The sequence below is a fragment of the Eubalaena glacialis genome, chromosome 19, assembly GCF_028564815.1.
Source record: "Eubalaena glacialis isolate mEubGla1 chromosome 19, mEubGla1.1.hap2.+ XY, whole genome shotgun sequence".
In the NCBI taxonomy this organism is placed as follows: Eukaryota; Metazoa; Chordata; class Mammalia; order Artiodactyla; family Balaenidae; genus Eubalaena; species Eubalaena glacialis.
In genome coordinates this window covers 62,700,441-62,723,342 of record NC_083734.1, presented here as the reverse complement: position 1 = coordinate 62,723,342, position 22,902 = coordinate 62,700,441, and the positions used below count along the sequence as shown (strand labels likewise).

Here is a 22,902-nt window from a genome sequence, read left to right as displayed (position 1 = left end):
GCATGAAATCAGGAATCCAAATCTCAGATTATGAAGCAAATAAGTATCCGAGATCTAGGGTAACACGGAGGATTAGTCAGGCAGCTGAGCCTGACAGGCCACAACCAAGGTCCGTGGCTGCGAGCCTGGCTTGGAGGCAAGCTGCGTTCTGGCATGTGTCCTGTAGGTGAGCACTTGCTTAACGGGGACAGGCAGGTGAGTGGACGGGGCAAGCGCGAGCTTGTGCCTGAGGTGGAATCGGGGAGACAAGGTAGGAGGGTCTGCTGAACCTTTTAGGTTAACAACAAGGACAATAATCTCGTAAATCATCTGTCTCATAAGCTGTCAGGTGACTTTGTTCTCTGCGCTGAGCACGTAGTCGGCTACCAAGAGTTTAACAGGCCTTGGGAGCTTAGATACTGACTAGTGGAAGTTATAGATGGTTACATGGACCTTTTCATTACAGAGTGGTTTTGGAAGAGCTCTGCATTAAATTGAGTAGAACATTTTTCTTAACAAAACTATCAGTTTTAAAATCCGTTGGATGTTGATTAGTATTTACTGGAAAAAACTCAATTCACATGTTTATCAAAAAAATGTTAAGCGAATTGAAACGTTTATTTTTTTGCTGATGTTCATCTCTAAATTTACTCATAGCACTTTTTCCTTTGGGTTTTGAAAAACTGTTGATATCCATGATCTTGACCCTAGGTAGCCTTTGTTCCTCAGTTTGTTTTTAAAAGTGTTATAATTAGGATCAGTGTGCCTGAGGCTGTGTTTGTATGTCTAAGATGTATAACTTTACTGAGATCTCATAACTGTCTAGTTTTGCCAGATGCAAGAATATAATGTTGAAAAGAGTTTAACATTATATTTAGTAAGATAGTAAGATCTATCTATAAATTCATTGAAAGCCTTTATTTTTATATTATATCATTGTTATGAATCCTGTTTCTAATGTCGGTATGCCAGTTACGATAGATCTATGTATACCTTTTGAATATACACTTGAATATATTTAAGAACAACCTTTTTTATACTTTTATTGAGTCTCAGCTAAAAAAAAAAAACCTACAAAAATGTTTGAAAGTAATTTTAAACTGAAAATCCTAAATTATGAAAAAATTAACAATGATATTCTTTGCCTCTGCTTATGTTTATAAGCAGAGGCAAAGAATATCACCTTGGATTTAGTTAGTGCATTTTTCCCTAGTTATTTGCATTGGCTTTACCCATACAATTTCTTTTTATATTAAGTGATTTCATTTATGAATAGAGAAGTAAAAGCAGCAAGTAGCAGATCATGTACAAAAGTACAAATTATTGTAGTAAATTAAGTTATTTTTCACCATTTCTTGGGGTTGCTGTATGGACATCAGAATCATCCAGGATGCTTTCCTGAGTGGGATGGATTAAGAGTGAGGTAATCTCCCTCTCTCTTCTGACCCTCTACCCTACACCTAATACAAGGTATTCTAACACCTAAGAGATCTTGGGAAGGCCCACCTGGCAGTAACTGTACTTCCATCTCAAAGCTGTCTTTTAAGGTCAAGTTGACATAGGAGGATACTGTGCTACTGTGTGGAGATATTCACTGCCGATGCCTTCATGGCTTTAAAAGGATACTTACTTTGAGCTTCTTTCAAAATTCCTAGAAGTAGATCTACCAAGAATTACACTATTTTCTGCAGTGAGTGGGAGGACAGGAATATTATGCTAGAAATCCTGGTGTTTACATGGTACTGACTTAAAACCTATCATGTGATTTTTCTGCTTTAGTTTCTGCGTAGATTTAAAGAATTGGTTGTATGTAGCGCACACAATGCATAAAAGTACACGTGACTGGGAGGAAATGCTGTTAGAAACAATAAGAATAAGAGAGCACGCACCGTGTCCATTCTGACAGCGGTAGGCCTGCAGGCAGCTTGGACTTTCACCAGAGGCAGGCGGCCCTCCCTTCCGTTGGCTCATTGTTTAAAGCTCAGAGTGTTCTAGATTTTCTTATATTTAATTAAGCAGCCAAAACTTCTGAATAGCCTGCTTTAGTCAAGTCAACTGGTTATTAGCACAGTAATTAGTGTTTTCTTAATGGCACTAGTATAACATTTGGGCTCTTGTGACCTTAATGCATATAGAATGTTTGGATAGAGAGGCTAATAGAGAACCAGCAGAAAACTGGTTCTTTGCTTTCCTGGAAAAGGGAAGTATAGTAAGTGGAGAGAATGCTGAAAATCTGCTTTCCGATTACTTGAATTGACGTCACTCTTTATAGAAGAAGTTTTCTAGTGAAGAAGAACCTAGCCTGAATTTTATTTTTCTTCCAAGGCCAAATAGGTTACCTGTCGCTCCTGGAAACACTCTGTCAAAGGAATAGCTTTAAGTGTTTCTAGATGCTGCAAATAACATGTTCCCGACATGTGGTCCTCCGGTTCGTTAGCCCTGATATTGTACCAAAGTGAGTTGTGGATAATACGTCCGTGTTTGCTCTTTAATACTTTATTTTGCATTCTCAAGATGAGATTATTAAAAGTGCTGTTTGAAGATAGTGTCTTTGTAGTGTCCTAATTCTCAAGGGGACTAGTCCCACTTTTATAATTCCATGCGAGTCTAGGAAATATATACATATTTATATTTTGTGCTTCTGTTCATTATTAATATATTTAATCTATAAAATAAATGCTCATACACAGTCATTTTAAGGGTAGTAGACATTTCATTTGCAAGTTTCCAAAATAGGCCAATGCAATATGAACTTCCTTTTTTCCCTATTAATTGTAACTTAACCTAAAAGCAAATTGCTGTTGGTTTTCACTCACTTTCCTCAAGACCTATTTTCAGTTAGATGATTTGGGTGGTTCTTTTAGAATAAAACTATAAATTTCAATATCAGTTATGAATTTTTAGTAGTATCATCATTATTCACAAAAAACAAATGCAGACTTAATATTTGCCAGTTCATGTGACTCATTATATGTTCTGCTTCTCCTTTTGAAGTTTTTTTTCTCCAGATAGGCATGTAAATTAATGAGTGCTTTTCTCTTGTACTTTCACCCTATTTCTTTTTTTCTTTTTTATTCTCCAACTAGAGTGCTCTCTTCTTTTGCAGGTAAAAAATATATTTATTTCTTGACGTAAGCCCTTTGTAGTATGTTCCAAAACTGAGTATTAATTGTTCTAAAAAGTTTTAATCAAATTAAAGTTTTTCTTGCCTTTCCTGTATGTTCGGCTCTATCCTCTCCTTCATCATGTAATTTAGTAGTGTCATTGTGGTCAACGATACCACATTTTACTTTTGTGTGTAGAATTCCTTCCAGAGCTAAGCTATTCATTTGGAATTTGGGGCAGTTTAAACTCCTTTCTCATCTTTACAAGTTGCAGAGGTAATATTTTTCCTGAACTGCAAGGTGGGCAAATGATTATATTTTTAATTACTGGGTCTAATAACTGTAGAACAAGAGTCTAGAAACACAAATGTACTTTAAATATCCTAAACATTCATATTGGATCTTAGAGAAATTTTTGAATAACCATAAGGTAAATCTGCTGACTCTTTTTTCTAAATATCTCTGAGTCATTGAAGGGATTTTTTAATGTTTTCCATTTGACAGAACATAGGCATTATGAGTCAAGAAAGTTCTATTGGCAGCCTAGATGCAGCAGATTATAAATAGGAAATATGCTGCCCTAGGAATCTGAAGACCTGGTTTCTTACCCAGACTTTTATGTGACTTTCCCTGCATCTCTTAATGTTTCTCTTTTCTGCTTTTATCAACTACCTGTCTTTCCTATGGCTTATGGGAACACACTTTAAAAGCTTTTTAGCCCTATAAAAACACTAAAAAATATAAACTTTTATTCTAAAACTCAGGAAAAAAATGAACTCACATGTAAAATAATTTTATAATACTTGGCTTAATTTGAAATCATTAATTTCCAAAATATGTGAAAAGATATATTGAATGTTGTAGGATATAATTATACAGTAAAATAGGCTTTTATTTTAACTATGTAGATGAATTTCAGGTTTTAAATTATAATCAACATTGGATCTCATGTAAGATATAGTTTTATGCTTGGTATAAATTTAATGTCTGTAAACTAGATATAGATATTTCCAAAATATTATTTTTTGTTGATCCAACTGCATTTTTCTAATATATCCCACTCTTGACTTTTTTTTTTAAACATCTTTATTGGAGTATAATTGCTTCACAGTGTTGTGTTAGTTTCTGCTGTATTGACTTTTTAATATAGATGCTATCCTTCCTTGAAGTCTGAATATCTACTTTCACATCAATTCTATATATTTAATCAAATACCCCAAATTCATGTTTCATTCAAGGTATTCCTTTTATTCAAAAATAAAATGAGACATTTGGAGTAAAATGAAAGTTCTAGAAGAATAACAGTCTGAAGTTGCTTCAAAAATAACTGACATAAGGAGTGATCAATAATCGAGTATAACAGAAAGAATCTATTATCTGTATTTTAATTTTTAAAATACAATATTTAATAATAAAATATATAATAATATAAATTTATAGCAAGTATCTTATATATTTAGATTATATATCATAACTAACAAAAATCTTACTAGTCATCAGTTTGTTTTCCCCACAAAATTATTTTAAAAAACATCCATGGGTTAAGTTTTTCCCTTTCCTTTCGTAAGCTGGCAGCTGCCAACACTGAAAGTTATCTTCCAATATTTTCTGTTGACAAAGCTCAGTGAAGCTTTAGAGACATCTAACTGAGGACAAATTTTAAATGTTTACATAAAGCACATTTAGAACAGGAAATATATTAATAAATAAAGCTAAGTTATATAATGAACTCCTACTTATTAATAGACTCTAAGCAAAAGAGCACTTCCATACTGTTCTCTGTCCTAATTCTAACCTCTGTGACCAGACAAAGAACATGTAGGCAAGGCAGGAGGATGGCGTCAGGGCCCGGTCCTTAGGTTCCTCACCCTTGGTTGTGGCGGGACACTTGCAGTGAGTAGGACTGAGGAGCATGGGCTGTTCTCTAGAAATGCAGTCCCTCTGAGGAGTCTGCTTCCTTGATAAGCCCTGTGTATAGATGAGAACACAGCTCTTCAGAAATGGACGCTGAGGCTCATTAATAGACATAGACAACCCAGCTCCTTAAAATAGGATGTGATGAGGTAATGGCCGTTGAGCTGGATGGGCTCATAGATGGACAGACAAACCAGTGACTGACACAGCTGACCAGAGAGTTCTGAACTACCTGAGGATCAAACGTCTCGAAAGACCTGAGACCTAAGTCAACGCAAGAGTCCTCTAGAGATGCTTACCATTCTGTGAGCACCTCTGCTTCAGATCATACTGGATTCCAGCCTCCTGATCCTGACTTCTTACCATTTTGTTTGTTTCTCTTTAATCCTCCCTAATCCATATTGTTTGATCCTACCACTGCCTGAACCATGGTGTTCATTACACACCAGTTGTCCTGGTTCAAAACAGAGCTGATTGGTGTTTAATTATTGTATTTAATTTGTTAGAAACACACTAATCATCTATCATTATTTTTGACACTTTTTTCTTTGGGAGACAAAAGCAATGTTTTCTTACAAGGTTAAACTGTCTTTTATGCTAAAGTTCCTCTGAGAGTTGTTTACAACAAAAAGAGAACATTCTATTGCATATGATATTTATAAAATAATCTTAGAAGGTTAAAAGACCATAAGTTAAAATAATGTGTTTTCTTTAATCTGTAGGCTTAAATCCAAAGATGTATTTATTGTGTCCAGCATAATGAAAATAGAGAAATTATTTTTGATCAATTTTGTATGACTTAAAATAATGTTTAGTGGCCTTAATATTAACCATAAAGTATTAAAATATATTCTAGAACTATTAATATGTTGTTCTGAAGAAAAGATAATATTTTAAATTAACTTTTTTTCATGATAAAAGTAAAGAATAAGGAAACAATGTGGTATTTGAAGACATGATTGAAATTGAGGGTTCCCTATGAAATAACCCCAACAAAAGGAAAAATTGTCGTAGGATTTTTAAAATTTTCATAATAAATAGAAAGACTATATTAAAATAATTGTTGTTAAAATTTATTTTAACAACAAGAAGTTTTTCCTTGTTAGAAGCATTCTCCTTGCCACCTGGGCTTAAACCCCTGCAACATCTTTTAAAATTTATTTATTATGTTGTGTTTGATACATACGAAGAATATATGTCATAAATAACACTTCAGTACTAATGCATACAAACAAAACGAACGTCATGAACCAACCACCCGTGTTAAGAGTTAGAAAAACATTATTATTCAAACTCTCAGCTCTACTGTATTCTTCTTTCCTTCCACACTCTTGGCATCCCTGTCAGCCGTTGTTCTTGTGTGTTGATAGCTTCCTAACATGGTTTTCAGTAAAGCTTCATCACGTGTATGTTCTCTAAGCAGCATACTCTTTACTTTTGCTTGGTTTTTAATTTTATAAATATGATTACACATTATAGGTAATCTGTTACTTGCATTTTCACTTACATTCTATTTGTAATATTCACCCATTGTCGTGTGTAGCTCTGGTTTATTCATTTTGCTGGATATAATATCCCATTGTATGACCCGCAGTCAATTAATTGTGATGGAAACCTGAGCCATCTCTAGTTATGTAGTTTTTAAAAAAGCTACAATGTATATTCTTGAACATGTCCCTGGAGTACACATGAAGAGTTTTCTCTATAAAATGTTGGGACATAGCTTATGAAAATGTTCAGCTTTTCTAGGTAAAGCCAAATTAATTTACAGTGGGGTTTTACAACTTTACACTCACATCAGTAGTGTGTAAGAGCACCATCCTTGCCAACATTTGGTACTGTCAGACTTCTACATTTTTGCAGATATAGTGATTGTAAAATGATATTGCATTTTCTGAAGAGTGATAAAGTAGGATACTTTTTCATACGTTTACCATTAAAATTTTGCCTTTTATGAAGTTCCTGTTCATGTTGCTTCCTCATTTTTCTATTGGATTGTTTATCTTTATTTATTGGTATGCTTTACAAAATCTGGATACTATTCTTTTGTTAATTACCTATATTGTGAATCTCCCCTTCCAGGTTTTGATTTATCTTTTCATTAGCTTTGTGGTGTCTTTTGATGAATGAAGGTTCTTAATTATATTTTATCTAATTTATCAACCTTTTCAAGTTAGTGCCCTTTGAGTTATGTTTAAGAAGTCCTTCCTTACCTTGAAGTAAAAAAGCCATCTCCCAGGGAATTCCCTGGTGGTCCAGTGGTTAGGACTCGGCACTCTTACTGCCGTGGCCTGGGTTTGATCCCCGGTCAGGGAACTAAGATCCCACATAATGTGCGGCCAAAAAAAAAAAAAAGCCATCTCCCATATTTTAAAAAATTTTGTCTTTCACATTTGGTCTCTAATCCAGTAAGCATTATTTTTAAAGTGATCCTTTGTTGAGATGTAATTTCCATACCATGCAATTCACCCATTTAAAGTGTACAGTTCGTTGAGTTTTAGTCTATTCACAGAGTTGTGCAGCCATCACCCATCAATTTTAGAGCATTTTATCACCTCCTCTCAAAACACTGATAGCCGTTAACTGTTACTCTCCGTTTTCCCGAAACATTCCAGCCCCAGGTGACCACTCATCTATTGATAAATCCTCGCTCTGGATTTGCCTGTTCTGGCTAGTTCATATGGTGGAATCATGCAACATGTGGTCTTTTGCGACTGGCAGTTTTATTCAGTATGTTTTCAAGGTTCACATGTGTTGTTGCGTGTTTTAGTTCTCAGTTTCTTTTAATTGTTGAATAATATTCTGTTGTTTGTATATACTAGACTTTATCTGTCCATTCATCCATTGATGGACATTTTGGTTGTTTCTACTTTTTGGCTATTATGAATAATGCTGCTTTGAACATTCTGTGCACGTTTTTGTGGGGATATGTTTTATTTCTCTTGGACATGTAGCTAGGAATGGAGAGGATTTATTTTTGTCTATCGTGTAAGATGGGGATATGATTTCTTTTTTTCCCATTTGAATCACTTATGATCTCAGCACAGTTTTGAGGCTAGCTCATTACTTCCCCACTAAGCTGCAACGCCAGCCCTGCCCCACGGGAGCTCGTTTCTGGGCTCCCCAGTCTCTGTGATAATACAACACTGTTCATTTCAGTAACATTATTCTAGGTCCTGATATCAGGGTGGAATGCCACAGCACCTGTTCTTCTTTAGGAACAGCATGGTACTGTGTTCATTCCTGTACATTTTAGATCCCACTTGCCAAGTTTTTGGAAAGCTTTTGTTGAAACTTCAGTTGGACTCGCATTGATTCTGTAGACCACTTCGGGGAGAGCTGATGGAGAGACTTTTCATCACTGCGATGTACCTCTCGGGTATTTAGAGCTTCTTTAATGTCGTTCAAAAAGGGTTATAGTTTTTTCTTCAGAGTTTTGCACATCTTTTGGTAGACTTATATCTGAGAAACTTATATTTGTTATACGTAGCTATAAACGGTGTTTTATAATTTTTTCGGGTGTATAAAAATTACAAATGATTTTTAAACATTGGTCTTTGATTCAGATACCTTTGTAAACTCTCTTATTATTTCTAGTAACTTGTGCATTGATTTTACTTTTTCTCAATAGACAATTATAACATCCATGATTAAAGACAGTTTTGTTTTCGTATTTTTTTTCTTGTCATGCACTTATGAATACAAGTAGTGGTAGCAGGCATTCTTTGCTTCTTCCTGGTTTTAAAAGAGCTATTTTGAAACTTCACAATAAAGAATGAATAAAATTTGCTGAGTTTTTGGTAAATACTTTTATCTGGTTAAGAAGGGTCTCTTCTATTCCTATTTTGCTAAGTTTCTATGGTGGAATTTTATCAAATGTTTTTCTGTGTATTGAGATCATCATAAGGCTTTTTCTTTTAACGCATAAATGGAATAAATCGTATTATAGGTTATTGTCTAACATTAAACCAACATTATGTATCATCCAGTTTTTTCATGATGTAATATCATTGGATTCAATTTGCTAATAATTGTTAAGAGAGATTGACCTGAGATTTTTCTTTTTTGGATGTGTTTTTCATTGATGTTGTGCTAGTCTCATAATTTGAGTTGCTGAATAATCCTTCTTTTCCTATTCTCTGAAAGAATTAGTGTACGAGTGAGTTATTTGTTTCTTGAATATTTGGTGGAACTGGCCAATAAAGCCATCTGGGCTTGATATTTTATTTCTGGAAAGATTTTTGACTACTATTTAAATTTTTTTAGTGGTTATAGGATGATTCACATTTTGCAGTTTTTTCTAGTCAGTTTTGGAAAAATTTTATAGTTTAGGAATTTTTTCTTTTCATCTAAATCTGATATTTATTGGCATTTATAGAATTTTATATATGTTATACTGCCCTTGCATTCTCTGCAACTTGCTGATTACATATTTTATTTTTATGCATTACTGGACTTGATTTGCTAATAATTTATTTGAGATTTTTATGTCTGGTTCATGACTGAGTTGGCCTGTAATTTTTATTTCTCTTCCTATTCCTGTCATCCTTTGGTATCAATATTATGACTTTTGAAATAGTTTCAGTGTATATTTCTCATTTTCTATTCTCTGGAAAAGTTTGTAAAAGATTAGAATGATCCATCTCCTGGGTTATTTTTCTAGAACTCACCTATAAAATTATCTGAGCTTAGTGTTTTCTTAGTGTCAGAGATTCTTAACTGTTCTTTCAGTTTCTTTAATCGGATTGTTTTAGTTGATTGTTTCTTCATTCTGTATTTTCCTAGGAATCTGTTTCACCTAGGATCTCCAATTATTGGCATAATATTTTTATGATATCACCTTATTATCTTTTTGATCTGTGATGGATCTGTACTATGTCGTTCTTAAATTTTAATATTAGTTATTATCTCTTTTTTCTAGATAATATTGCCATACTTTATTTTTATCTCTCATATTTGTTTATTTGTGCCTTCTTTCCTGTTTCCTTCATCAGTCTTACCAGAAACAGTTCTATCTTGCTAATTCCTTAAATTGGTTGCCTATTTCACTAATAATTCGCCTTTTAAAACCACTTATTTCCTTCACTTTAGTTTCATCCTTCAGGATTTGATAAGGAGTATTTTCATTATCAATCATTTCTCAGAATTTAAATGTTATGAATTTATTTGATTAGGAAATGTGTTAACACCAATCAGAATTTAAAAGTCATAAAAATAGAGTGAAATATCTCCCATGCGCCCCTGTCAGCACTAGCCCCCTCATTCCCAATTAAAACAGCACAAATGTAAAAAGTGTGTGTGTCTTCTTCCAGAGATTATTTCCAAGTACATTTAATTTTTATCTTAACTTCATTTTGAAGCATGAGTTATTTAAGGTGTATATTTTAAATTTCGAAGTATATGGGATATTATTTTGGCTTTGTTGTTGCTATTTTTGTCATGGTTCTTAATTTAGTTGCAATCTTGTTAAAGAATATCTTTGATACCACCAATTTCTTGCAATATGTTGACACCTGAATTTGGCATGTGTATGTGCATGTGTATGATGAACTCTTTTACTGGAATGGTGGATTTGACCATTTTCCCCTGTAGTTCTGTTAAATTTGTTGTATATATTTTAAGGTTGTTTTATCACATGTGTACAAACTTAGATGTGTCTCTCTGGTGAATGACATTAAAAAATCATTTAGTGATACTCTATTTTGAGACTACCTTTCATTAATAATTTACTGGTATAACTTTTTTCATCCCTTTGGTTTCAATTTCATTGTTCTCGTAAAAAACAGATGAATTTTAGTGTTAAAAAATTTAAACTATTACACTCTTTTAGTTAGTAATTTTGGTCCATTTACGTGTATTGTGATTTTTGATATACCATCTTACTTTTTTCATCTTTCCCACTTTTTTCTATGCTTCTTTTTGCCCCAGTTTTTAAAGTAGACTATTTTTAAAACAGTTTTAGATTTATGGAGAAAATGAGAGGATAAGGTGTAGAGAACTCCCATTTATCTCACACCCAGTTTCCCCTTATTAACGTCTTACATTAGGATGGTACGCTGCTTACAACTTTGCACCGTCATTAACTAAAATCCATACCTTATTCAGATTTCCTTAGTTTTTACCTAATGCGTTTTGTCTGCTCCAAGATTCCACCCAGAACATCAGATTAATTTTAGTTGTCATATCTCCCTAGTCTCCTCTTCACTGTGATTGTTTGTCAGATTTCCCTTATTTTTGATGATCTTCTGATGATCAGAATTTGTAAAATGCCCTTCTATAGTAATGTGGAATTCTTTTGCAAGGAAGATTTGTCTCTTCTCCCTTATTATTAATGAAATCATTATATCAGTGTGTACTCATGGATATTTATTTCACCTTGGGATAGAATCTGATGCTAGTTTCTCACATTGTTCCGGCTTTGGGCTTTGGGCTCCATCAGTGTGCACTTCTAGGACAGCAGGGTGTTCCAGGCTCAGCTCAGGTATTTTCTGCCCATTTGCCCAAGGACCACTGGTTCCTTTCACTGGAGGATGGTATGAGAAACCAAAATCTGGGACTTGGTGTGCTTATTGCTACTGGGGTGTCACTTACTGAGTGTAATCTGTTTTTTACCCACTTTGTCTGCTTTTAAGTTTTTCACTTTGTCTTTCATGTTCTGCCATTTCATTACCCAGTATCTAAATGTGCATTTCTTTTCTTTCTTTCTTTCCTGTTCTTTTTTTTTTTTTTTTTTTTCTATTTTTCCATCTTGCTTGGTATTTATCCTGCTCACTATTTCTGTGGAGTCTTGCTTTTCCTCAGTTCTGGAAAGTTCTCGGTCATCATCTTTTCATGTCTACCTTATCTTCCCTTCCCTCTCCTCTCCTTCTGGAACTCTAGGTATATATCAGATCTTATTTTCTTTTCTGTAGCTTTAAACGTCTCACTATTGTTTTTCTGATATTATTGTGCTGTATTGTGGGTGGTTTATTAAGATCTCCTGTTTCACTGCTTCTCACTTCTGCTCTGTTCAAGCTGCCTTCACTCATCCATTCTATCTTTTATACAAAATTTTTATTTCTGGCAATTATGTTTGGTTCTTTCTCAAAGCTGGGAATTTTTGTTTAATCTCTTCTGGTTTACTCATTTTGTGACTCCATCCTTTGTTTCTTTAAACACTTAACACATGTTTATTTTATATTCTTTTTCTGATAATTCCCATATCTGACGAACTTGCTTGTGGGAATCTGTTTCTGTTGACTCTTACCAATGGTGTTTTTGGGGGGGACTTAGTAATTTTTTATTAGGAGCTCATATTTGGTTTATCTTAATTTGTGGAAACCTGGAGACATTAAAATGAAGAAGCTTTTCCCCAGAGGGAATTTGTTTTAGCTTCAGGTGGGAGCTGATAGCACTACAGACCTGAAGCCACTTCTGTCCTGCTCCAGGCTCCCCACCTTGGTCAGTGGTTTCATGTTCAGCTCACACATCGCTTTCCCTTGAAGCAGCAAAGCAGACGAGGGCATTTTCCCTCAAAGGTACCTGGCCTTGGATTGTGCTTACTGCTCACTACCCTGTTTCTGGCACATGCAGTTTTACATGTATGTGGTTTTTGTTGTTTTGTTTTTCCCTTTGAATGTTTCTCTTACTTCCAATGAGCAAAGAAAGAAGCATTGAATTTTATACAGGATCTAGTTGTTTCATCTCATGAGGGTGTATCTAGTCTGGCAAACTACTTGAAACAAACATCCTCAGTCACCAGCATGCCTCACTCCTCCTTGCCTTCCACATGCACTTAGCTGCTTAGTTCTCTTAATTCTGCCTCTAAGACTGTATTCCCGTCTGTTCCACTTTTTCCCCACTGCTGGCCTTCTTGCCTCTGAGTGTGCCGAATCATTGTGTAAACTGCCTCCGGGTTAGTCTTTCCTGGTACAAATGCAGTGGCATCGCTTGGCTCACTGGCCCCCATTCCCTCTCCAGCAACCAAGTTAAATCTCGTCGCTGCTTCTTCAGTTCCTGAAATCCAACCCATGTAGCTTAACATTTGAAATCCTTCAATAACCTCACCAACTTTCTCTTTTCTGAGTTTCCCTTCTTCCTCTTTAATGCTCTGTTTTTCTTCTTGCATGTGGCTCATTCTTTCTGCCTGAAATGTCCTGTATCTATCCCTGTCCCCAGATGGTGCTAATTTATCTCTTAAGGTCCATCTCAGATGCATTCAGTTTTATTCAGTTTTCCAGAATCCTTCCAAGCTCAAAGTAACTGCTCCCTCTTTTGACCTCTTATGGCCCTTTGTCTTCATGCCTTGTGTGTGTGTGTGTGTGTGTGTACATGTATGTGTAGCTTATGTATTATAGTCTAAAGTATTTTAGGGAAGATTTTTTTTGGAAGTCATTTATCACAGTGGCTTCCACATCATAGATCTTAATAAATAGTGAATTATACATAACTATAAATGAAAGAGAGGCACAAACAAAATATTTCAGCTTGTGATGATTACCCATAAACTTTCTATGAATGTACAAAGGTGACCTAATATATCAGTAAGTTGTTAATGTGTCTTTATTCCAAAAGCGCCTGTAGAATAATTTTTCAATTTTGAAAATAATCTACATGATTATTTCTTAACCATGAACATGTCCTCAACTTAAATACATTTTGCTTTCATAAAGCGCATTTAAAATTTTTGTTTGGGATGATAATCCTGGCAATCCATAATCCTTTATAAGATGTTTCAACCTCTTACTTCTTTTGCTAGGACTTGTCAGATTCAGGGTGGTTTAAAGAGTCATTAACTTTCTAAGGAAACTGGTTTATGTTGTTGGGGGGTTTTTTGTAATAAATTTTTTTATCATGGTAAAATACACATAATATAAAATTTGCCATCTTAACCATTTTTAAGTGTACAGGTCAGTGATATTAAATACGTTCACCTTGTTGTGCAACCATTACCACCATCCATCACATAACTCTTTTCATCTTATAAAACTGAAACTCTGCACCCATTAAACAATAACTCTCTTTTCTTCCCACCCCCCAGCCCCTGACAATTACCGTATACTTTCTATCTATATGATTTTGACTAAGTACCTCATATAAGGAGACTCATACAGCATTTGTCTTTTGGTGACTGGCTTATTTTACTTAGCATAATGTCCTCAAGATTCATATATATTGTAGCATATTGCAGGATTTCCTTCCTTTTTAAGGCTGAATAATATCCCACATTTTGCTTATCCATTTATCCGTCAGTGGACTTTTGGCTTGCTTCCACGTTTTCTGGTCTATATGTTTTTAAACTGTTAATTGAGAGTCAGCTTGACTAAAAGTTGTCCTGACTGTTTGTCTCTTAGAGACACAACCTTTATTAGATTTTGAATTTTTGGAATAAATCTGCTCTTTCATATCAGTCACATAGATGAAGTTTTATAGCTTACTATTTATAATATTAAAGAAAAATGACACATCTATTCCAAATTGATCTTGGCAGTTTCATCAGTCTAGCTATCAGCACATGCTAATGATTGAAATATTAAATACCTAAGGGAAGCCTTTGGCATTAAGTTTTTTCATTTAATGTTTAGTTTTCCATAATTAGTTGATACATTTTCCAGCATAGTTTTTCTATTTGAAAATCACCATTGGATTGAAGCCAGTTCATATCAGTGTTGCCAGCAATTTAAAATGCCTTCCTCTAAGTTACCATTACATACCTAGTCAACTGATAAAAATATACAGAATGATGAAGTGCAGCCCTGGAAGGGTGTGGAGGAACAAGTACACATATACATGTTGTTCACATTGGAAGTGGGTTCAGTGTTTTTGCAGAGCAATTTGGAAAAAAAGTTAAAAAGTTATTCTTAGAGTTTCTCCAAATAATTGTGGAGGACTGCTGTGAGCCTAAAAGCCTAATATTGTAGGCTTTTATAACCAAAAAGCAAAATATTGTAATTCATTCACTGATGTCGCCTATGTAATAATAATTGGAAATAAGGCAGATATTCAAGAATAATATGATTAAGTAAATTATGATACACTGTAATGATGAAATACCAAACAGCCACTAAAAATAACAAATACACTCATAAATGAGACTGAAGATAAAAAATTAGATGTGGGGAAAGGTAGAACGGTATCTACTCAGTGATTATACCATTAAAAATCTTTTTATGTACATTGACAAACATTGAAATTCAGTTTGCAGTGGTGTCAGTGCCTGTGGAAAACTAACTTTTTTTGTTCTTTTTATTTTTTGTAAAGATTTAATGACCTTGTGGCTTTTGGATGTTAACTTTGTACTAATCATAGTGAAGGTTAAGGATTAGAAGTACACAGTAAGAATAAATGAATAAAATACATACTATACTGCTTATGAATATCCTTCTTCATGAGAAATTCTTACTACTTTGACACAGTGTAGTATGTGATAAAAAGCAAAGACTTTCAAATCAGATTGAACTTGGATACAGTCTTTCCGCGTCTCTTTCTCAGACCCCATGACGTAGTTTGTCCGGGATGCTACAACAAAATATCGCAGATTGGGTGGCTTATACACAACAGAAATTTGTCACAGCTCTGGGTGCTGGAAGTCAAGTTCAGAGCAGCAGCGTGGTCACGTTCTGAGGGACATCCTCCTGGTTTGCAGCAATGCCTTCTCACTGTGTGCTCATGGTGGAGGGCAAGGGAGCTCTCGGGGGTCTCTTTTATAAAGGCCCTAGTCCCGTTTCATAAGGCCATTAATCACCTCCTAGGGGCCTCACCTCCTAGAACCATCAGTCTGGGCGTTAGCTTCCCAGCCTGTGAATTCTGTGGGGACACTGGCATTCAGAGCGTAGTACTCCGTTATCCCAATGTCGTCACTTCCTCTGTCCTCCACAGATCTCAACTTCTCTCTCATAGTTCCTGTCTCATGACCTTTTCCTGGTGCCTCTGGGAGAGTTCTTCCTTCTGATCGTATGCACAGTATTCAGTTCTCTTCTCTGGCTGTAGCTGACCTTTTCTTTCTCCCATCATTTCCACTTCTTCATTCTTTTCTGACTTCTTATTTCGGCTTCGTGTCTCTAATTTCTTTGCTTACCCTTTTCAGTATATTTTTATGCATATATACTCACATATATATATATATTTGTTATGCTTTTAAAAAATATTTTTGCACCTGTTCCAGTTATACCGCTTCAGGTAACACGTGCCACTCATTGTTGCTTCTTGATAGTAGTTCTGCTCCGCAGGGATCCTGAGTTTGGCCGGGGAGCTTATGTTCCCCAGGGACTATCAGATAGTCTAGGCGGTCACTTCTCCTGAAAGAGCAAAAGGCTCCCGACCTGCTGGATGAGCTCCTAGAAGGAGGAGAAAGAGGTTAAGGACCCTCAGACAGAGCACCCCCGTTGCTGCACCTCCCCACTCACGACTCCTCCACCGGGAAAGTCTGCTGCCCAGGAGCTCACCTTAACCTCCTGGACAGAATGGCAGTAGGAGGACGCAGTGTTCTAAGGTTGAATGTCATTAGTTCTGGAAGCTGGAGGGGACAGTGCAGAAGCGTGAGTGCCCCAGAAGTTCCCTAAGTGTGCACCTGCTTTCTTCAGCTCCTCGCCCCAGCAAGGCATCTGCCTGCCTTGACCAGACTCAGAGCAACACCATGTTGGGTTCTTGCTTCCAACACGGCAGTGGGACAGATGAGATTGCCCCAGGGCTAAGCAGGGAGAGGCGGGGGCAGAGAGCAGAGCTTTCTTGCCATCCCGCTTCTTTCAGCTTACGGGTTCCGGGTTTTCTTCCCGGGCTGCAACTCCTTCCCCTCCGCAGACGCATGGTCTGCAGTTCAGGACAGCCTTCGTCCTCCCCGGGAGCTCCTTGGAGTTTGTTTTTCTGTTGTTTTTATTGTTGTGGTGGTTGTCGTTCTTAATATCTCAGATTCACGCCTCCTGTGGTTTCTCCACGGTTGATTCTGGGAAACAGAGTCAGCAGCCCAGACTGTTCTGCCGTATCGATATCACTGAGTGTTTTTTAAAAGATTATTTTGTCCCCTAAAAACATAACTGTTGTCACTACCTACACCTATCTGCTCTTAGAAGATTTCTCTTTTGTTTCAGAACGTGATTAAATTGACCGTCTCTTCTCTTATTATGCCCAAATATTGTGTTCAAAGGGGAGGAGTCTTAAAACAAGGAGTAGAAAGCAAGAGACTTTGTTTTCAGGAGACTTGGTTTAGAGCTGTGTACCAATATCCAGGTATCAATACATCCAGGAAACAGGGGAGCAAATGCACTTAAAAAGCCTTTTATATAAAGTCCTCTTACACTTCTCCCAGGGATCATCTATTTCAAATCAGCTTTTCTAGGATAAAAATGGAGCACCCTGTCACCTCCAGCTCCCAGTCTCAGATTTGCTATCATTCAGCCATTTCTTCTTCTCCAACATAAATGCGTTTGACCAGCCGTCTGTCATTCCTGTCTCTTCTGATCTAGTGTCGAGAGGGGGCAGGGCCAGTAGCTGAAATAGTATGAACTAACCCCAATCCAAGGTAAAGGAAGACTTTGGATTTTAACAGTATCTATCATATTGGCTTATTTAGCATCTATCATCTTAAATGAAATAATCTGCATCAGATGGCAGGTGCAAAGTCAACACTCAAAGTGCTAGCAATTATTATTTAGCTCATAGAAATTGTAAAATTGTTAGCATTCAAAATAAGTGAGTACAGGATTTTTATGGAAAACGGGGTAATCTCATATTGTAGGTATTTTGATTTTTAAAGCAACTTCTCAGTATTTGCCTTTGTATCCTGTTCCCATCATCCCAATGTAACTTTTGTCCTTACTGTCACTTTTGGGTCTTCTAGTTTCCAGTCAAGGAATTGTTGGTTTATACAGTGCTTGTTGAAGTACATAGTACCTAAAACAGTTATCATTGTGTTTCAGAAAATGCTGCATTCTTAGCTAATGCATAGACAATAATAATAATAATAATAACAACAACAACAGCAAGTCCCCTTAGCCTGAACTAACTATTCATCTGGTAGCCTGGCATGCTAGGTTCCCTGATCTACTTTCCCTCTGAAAACAACTAAAAAGGCTAGATACAATTTTTTTTTTTTAAGAACATCTTTTTGAGTGTATTCACAAGCTGTGAAGTTAGGTAGGATACTCAGATATCAACATCTAAATGAAAACAGAAATCCAGAGGTGTAAGCAGAGCACCGGGGCAGCTCTCACCTTGAGGACCTTTTCTAAAACTGAGTGAACTTGAACTTCAGTTTGGGGCCTCTTATTGGGCATAGGGGAAAAACAAAGTCCAGGGTTTGCTTAAGGTAGAGGATCTAGGCTACTACTGCGCATAAAGCTGGGACACCAAGGGCCACACCCACCATGTGCAAGTGAACTACAAACAAGCTTCACGCTGAGTGGGGTGCCCCCTGAGAATTCATAACCGGAAGCCAGTGCTCGTGGGTGTCTGAGGCCCGGATTCGCACTGTCACCGTGTCCTGGAAAACGAGTCTGAGAACTCACTCTAAAGTCGTCCAGACATGCTGACATCTCCAGGGCTCTGTCAGAGTCACATGATTGCCAGAGAACCACTTTCAATTCCAACAGATACGAACTTGCACTTAAAAAGAACAACTATGCAAAACAGTAGGGGAAAAAACAAAGTACCAGGAACCAGGGTCTTAGAAAGTTTTGAACAGCAGAATGAGACCTGCAAAGACTTGAGATGCTGGCATTACCAGCCACAGAATAGAAAATAGTCACAGTATAGGACGTAAAGTTAAAGATGTTAAAGGAATTGAAAATACTAAAATGGCAAGGGCGTTTAAAAAGTACCACGCATATTTGTAAAAGAATAAACTCCTAAAAATAAAAACAAAACAACTGAAATTCAGAATCTGAATGGATTTGAGAGCAGATTACACACAGAAAATGTCTAGAATGTAGGCGAGAGGAAAAGATGGAAAATATGAAAGAGAGGTTAGATGAAATGAAAGAATGGGAAGATCTGTGTACATCATGTGAGTTCATAAAGAGTGGAGAGAGAATGGAACAGAGACATTAAATTAATAGGTTAAGCCTGAGAGTTTTGCAGTGGTTATAAAACCAGATCCAGAGGAGGAGCATGCCCCAGTCAGAATAAATAAAAACATATCTACACTTCGAGAAATTAAGAAATTGGAGAATACAAAACACAAAGAGAAGATCTTAAAAGCAGCCAGAGAGACAAAAACAAATTATCTTCCAATGAATAGCAGCTGACTTTTCAACAACACCCCTAAAAATATTTTCAGATTAGTGAAAACTGAGAGTGCTTGCCACTGAACTTCTTTAAAGAACTTAAAGGGTGCACTTGGGGCTAAAGGCAAATGCTTGTATGGAAGGTCAGAGTTGCAAGAAGGAATGAGGAGACAAGACAGGGGGAAATATATGGATATATCTAAGCAGCTGCTGAATAATTAGCAATATTGAGTTCATAAAAACGAAATAAACTGAAAATAACAACTCTAGCCTATAAATATGGGAGACTGCCACAGGACTTAAAATGTCCTAAGTTTCTTTTGTTGTTTAAGAGCATATAAAAAATAATTAACTTTAAAATTTGATAAGTGAAACATGGGTGTTGAGGCCTCTTACTGTGAGCACTAAAGAAAATATAGTGCATCACTTCCAAACCAGAGAGGAGAAGAAAATTGAAGGAGGAAAACATTTATTCATTTAGAATAAAAGAAGGAAAAGGGGGGGAGAAAAACAAAACATACAAAACATAGGGCAAACAGCACAAAATAAGAGAAAAAATAAAGGAAAATGTGTTAGCATGTACAAACTAATGGACTACATTGGACTAAATGCCCCATTTATTTATTTTTTATTTTATTTTATTTTTTAACATCTTAATTGGAGTATAATTGCTTTACAATGGTGTGTTAGTTTCTGCTGTATAACAAAGTGAATCAGCTATATGTATACATATATCCCCATATCTCCTCCCTCTTGCGTCTCCCTCCCACCCTCCCTAACCCACCCCTCTAGGTGGACACAAAGCACCGAGCTGACCTCCCTGTGCTATGCGCCTGCTTCCCACTAGCTCTCTATTTTACATTTGATAGTGTATATACGTCCATGCCACTCTCTGACTTCGTCCCAGCTTACCCTTCCCCCTCCCTGTAGCACACAGCTTTAAATAATCAATAGCTCAAGTAAAGACAAAAATCAGTAAGATATAGAAGATTTCAACACATAATAAACAAGTTTGAGCTAATGGATTTGTGTGGAACACGGCACCCAACAACTTCTGAATGTATACAATATATATTTCATAGCAGTCATTCATGAAGCTTTAAAAATTGTACAACTGGCCATCAAGCAATCTCAAAAATTTTCAAAGAAATAATGTAGTATAGAGTACATTCTCTGGCCACAATGCACTTAGAAGTGAATAACAAAACGACAGTCATTAAACTTCACATCCTAAGTTGGTTGTTTTCCCCCTAAAATTTCATATCCACCCGGAAGCTGGGAGTGTGACCTTATTTGGAAATAGGGTCTTTGCAGATGTAATCAAGTTAAATGAGGTCATGCTCAATTAGGAGGAGCCCTAAGTCCAAGGTGACCATTGTCCTTATAAGAAGAGGGAAATTTGACACAGAGGTACAGACACACAAGCACAGCCACGAGGAGATGGGGGCAGAGGCTGGAGCGATGCATCGAGAAGGCAAGGATGGCGAGCAGCCACCGAAAGCTGGGAGAGAGGCGTGGGAGAGACTCTGCCTCAGAGCCTCCAGAAGGAGCCAGCCCTGCCAGCACCTTGCTTTCAGACTTGTAGCCTCTAGAACTCTGAGAGAGTAAACGTTGTCTTAAGCCACCCAGCTTTTCGTACTTTGTTGGGACAGCCCTAGGAAACTAGTATACCCCATAGGTTTGGGAATTAAGAAACATACTTCTAAGTAGATCATAAGTCAAAGAAAAAAATAAAAATGGAAGTTCAAAATGTTTTGAATTAAATGGTAATGAAAATGTCGTGTATCTAAACCTAAGAGATTAAACTTAAGCAATAGTAGAGCGGTATTTATAGTCTTAAGTTTATAAATCAGGAAAGAAGAAAGGATAAAAATAAATGAGTTAAATATCCAAGATAAGAAGTTAGAAGAATAAAAAACCCAAGAATGTAGAATGAGGGACATAACAAACATAAGAGCAGAAATCAATGAAATAAAAACAAAAAATACAGTAGCAAGTACTAGACGAATCTTAGAAACATAATGTTGCCTATTTGAAGAAGCAAGTTGCAGAAGAATACATGTAATATTCCATTTGCATAGGTATTTGAAACAAATAAAACTAAACGATGTATATAGTAAACGATTTTAGGTAGGATCTCTGTCTGAGCTGGAAGGGGTGGCATGGGATTGGAGAAGGAGGGAAGCAGGAGGAAGGAGGCAGTGAACTTTCTTTGTTTGGTAGCCTTTTGCACTTCTTCTTGTACGGCTCTCCTGGTCATATCCTCTGACCATTTTCCCATTTTAAAAACAAGGTTATTGCTGACATGGAGGCACAAGTCCACAAGTTGAGAGAAGAGCTGATCAGCGTGAACTCCCAGCGAAAGCAGCAGCTGGTGGAGCTCGGTCTTCTTCGTGAGGAGAAGCAAAGGGCTGCTCGGGGCCATGAGGCTGCTGTCAGCAAGCTGCAGGCTGAGTCAGAAAAGATGAAAACAGAGCTGGAAAAGACTCATGCCGCCGAGACAGAGATGACACTGGAAAAGGTAAGGTGCCCACCTGGACGTTTTATAGACAGGCGAGACCCGTGTTTGAAATCCACGGATGCCACCGTTATATTTAATCTCCAAGAGGTGGTGGACTTAGAATTACTCTCCAGTTTATAAACCATTCAAACGAGCAATCTAAGTGTCTTGCTGTATGTCTCAGGGAGTTTCCTGACTTTTCCCTTGACTTTTGGGGAGGGGATTGTATGGAATATCCCTTCCATAGCTATTAAATATACATTGTGAGAAGTGTTATAATATTATCAAATATTATACTGGTTAGGAGTATTGGGGCTGTAACCTTGAGTTTTCCTCAGGTAAGACTAGGTGTCAGATCTTTCTTATGTGGTCTAATAGTCATTTCTAGATTTTACAGTTTTTTATGTGTCCCATAGATGATGACATATTTTCCCAGATTGATATTTCAAATTAAGAACTTTCTTTAGAATTACACATTTTTGAAATATATGTCGATATAATGTTTACACATTTTGAGTTAACTTATATTCCAGAGACAGCCTCAAATATTTGTTCTTTTGATGTTCTGGAAAAGTGTAAATATCTTAATCAGGTAGTAAAAGTGAATTGCTATTAATCGTCACAACCGTCAACTGCCCCTTGAGTTCTTTAAGACCAGCCTCTATCCTGGGATCAAGACACTTGGAAAGGGTAATTGAAGAATCTTCTAATTTTATTTTTTTCCTACCTCTTCTTGATCGTTAAATATGAAGCCTCCATAGAGCATACCACGCCATTCTAGGTGCTGCTCCGCTGATTTCACCTGGATGGTGGCCCTAAGGTGCTCACTTTGCAGCAGTACCGTCATTTACCTGAGGGTCAGATTTCAGCAGACTGGGCCCGTGGCAGCCTGGCTCCGAACCCAGGGATAAACCGGAAGAGGGCTCTGGAGAGGCAGGAGTGAAGAGGCAGGAGTGAGCCTGGCTTCCTGGAGGGACCGCGAGGAGGCCGGTGTGGCTGGGAAAGATGACGGAGGAGGGGAGGACGAGGGGCTGAGGTCAAGGACGAGGCCTCTGGGGACGGACCGGGCCCCGTAGGGCTGTGGAGGCCACTGCAAGGGCTTGGTTTTGACCCCCATAAGTAGAGGAAGCCTGGCGGGTTTGGAGCAGAGGACTGATATGACCCGACGCGTTTGCACAGGCTCTCGGACCACGCCCGCCTGCCGAGG

General features: G+C 37.0%; 1 protein-coding gene and 1 non-coding gene across 14 annotated transcripts in view; both read left to right on the top strand.

Annotated features, from left to right (window-relative positions):
- The window catches only part of CEP112 (centrosomal protein 112), a 415,119-nt gene that overhangs the window by 233,373 nt on the left and 158,844 nt on the right, over nt 1-22,902 (top strand). For all 13 annotated transcript variants that reach the window (XM_061177076.1, XM_061177069.1, XM_061177080.1 and 10 more), the window contains one exon: nt 21,489-21,716. In XM_061177076.1, the coding sequence (XP_061033059.1) occupies nt 21,489-21,716 (228 nt within the window). The remainder of the gene's footprint in view (nt 1-21,488; nt 21,717-22,902) is intronic.
- On the top strand, nt 7,242-7,313 carry TRNAK-CUU (transfer RNA lysine (anticodon CUU)). Its single transcript has one exon. It is a non-coding gene; the product is annotated as a tRNA-Lys (tRNA).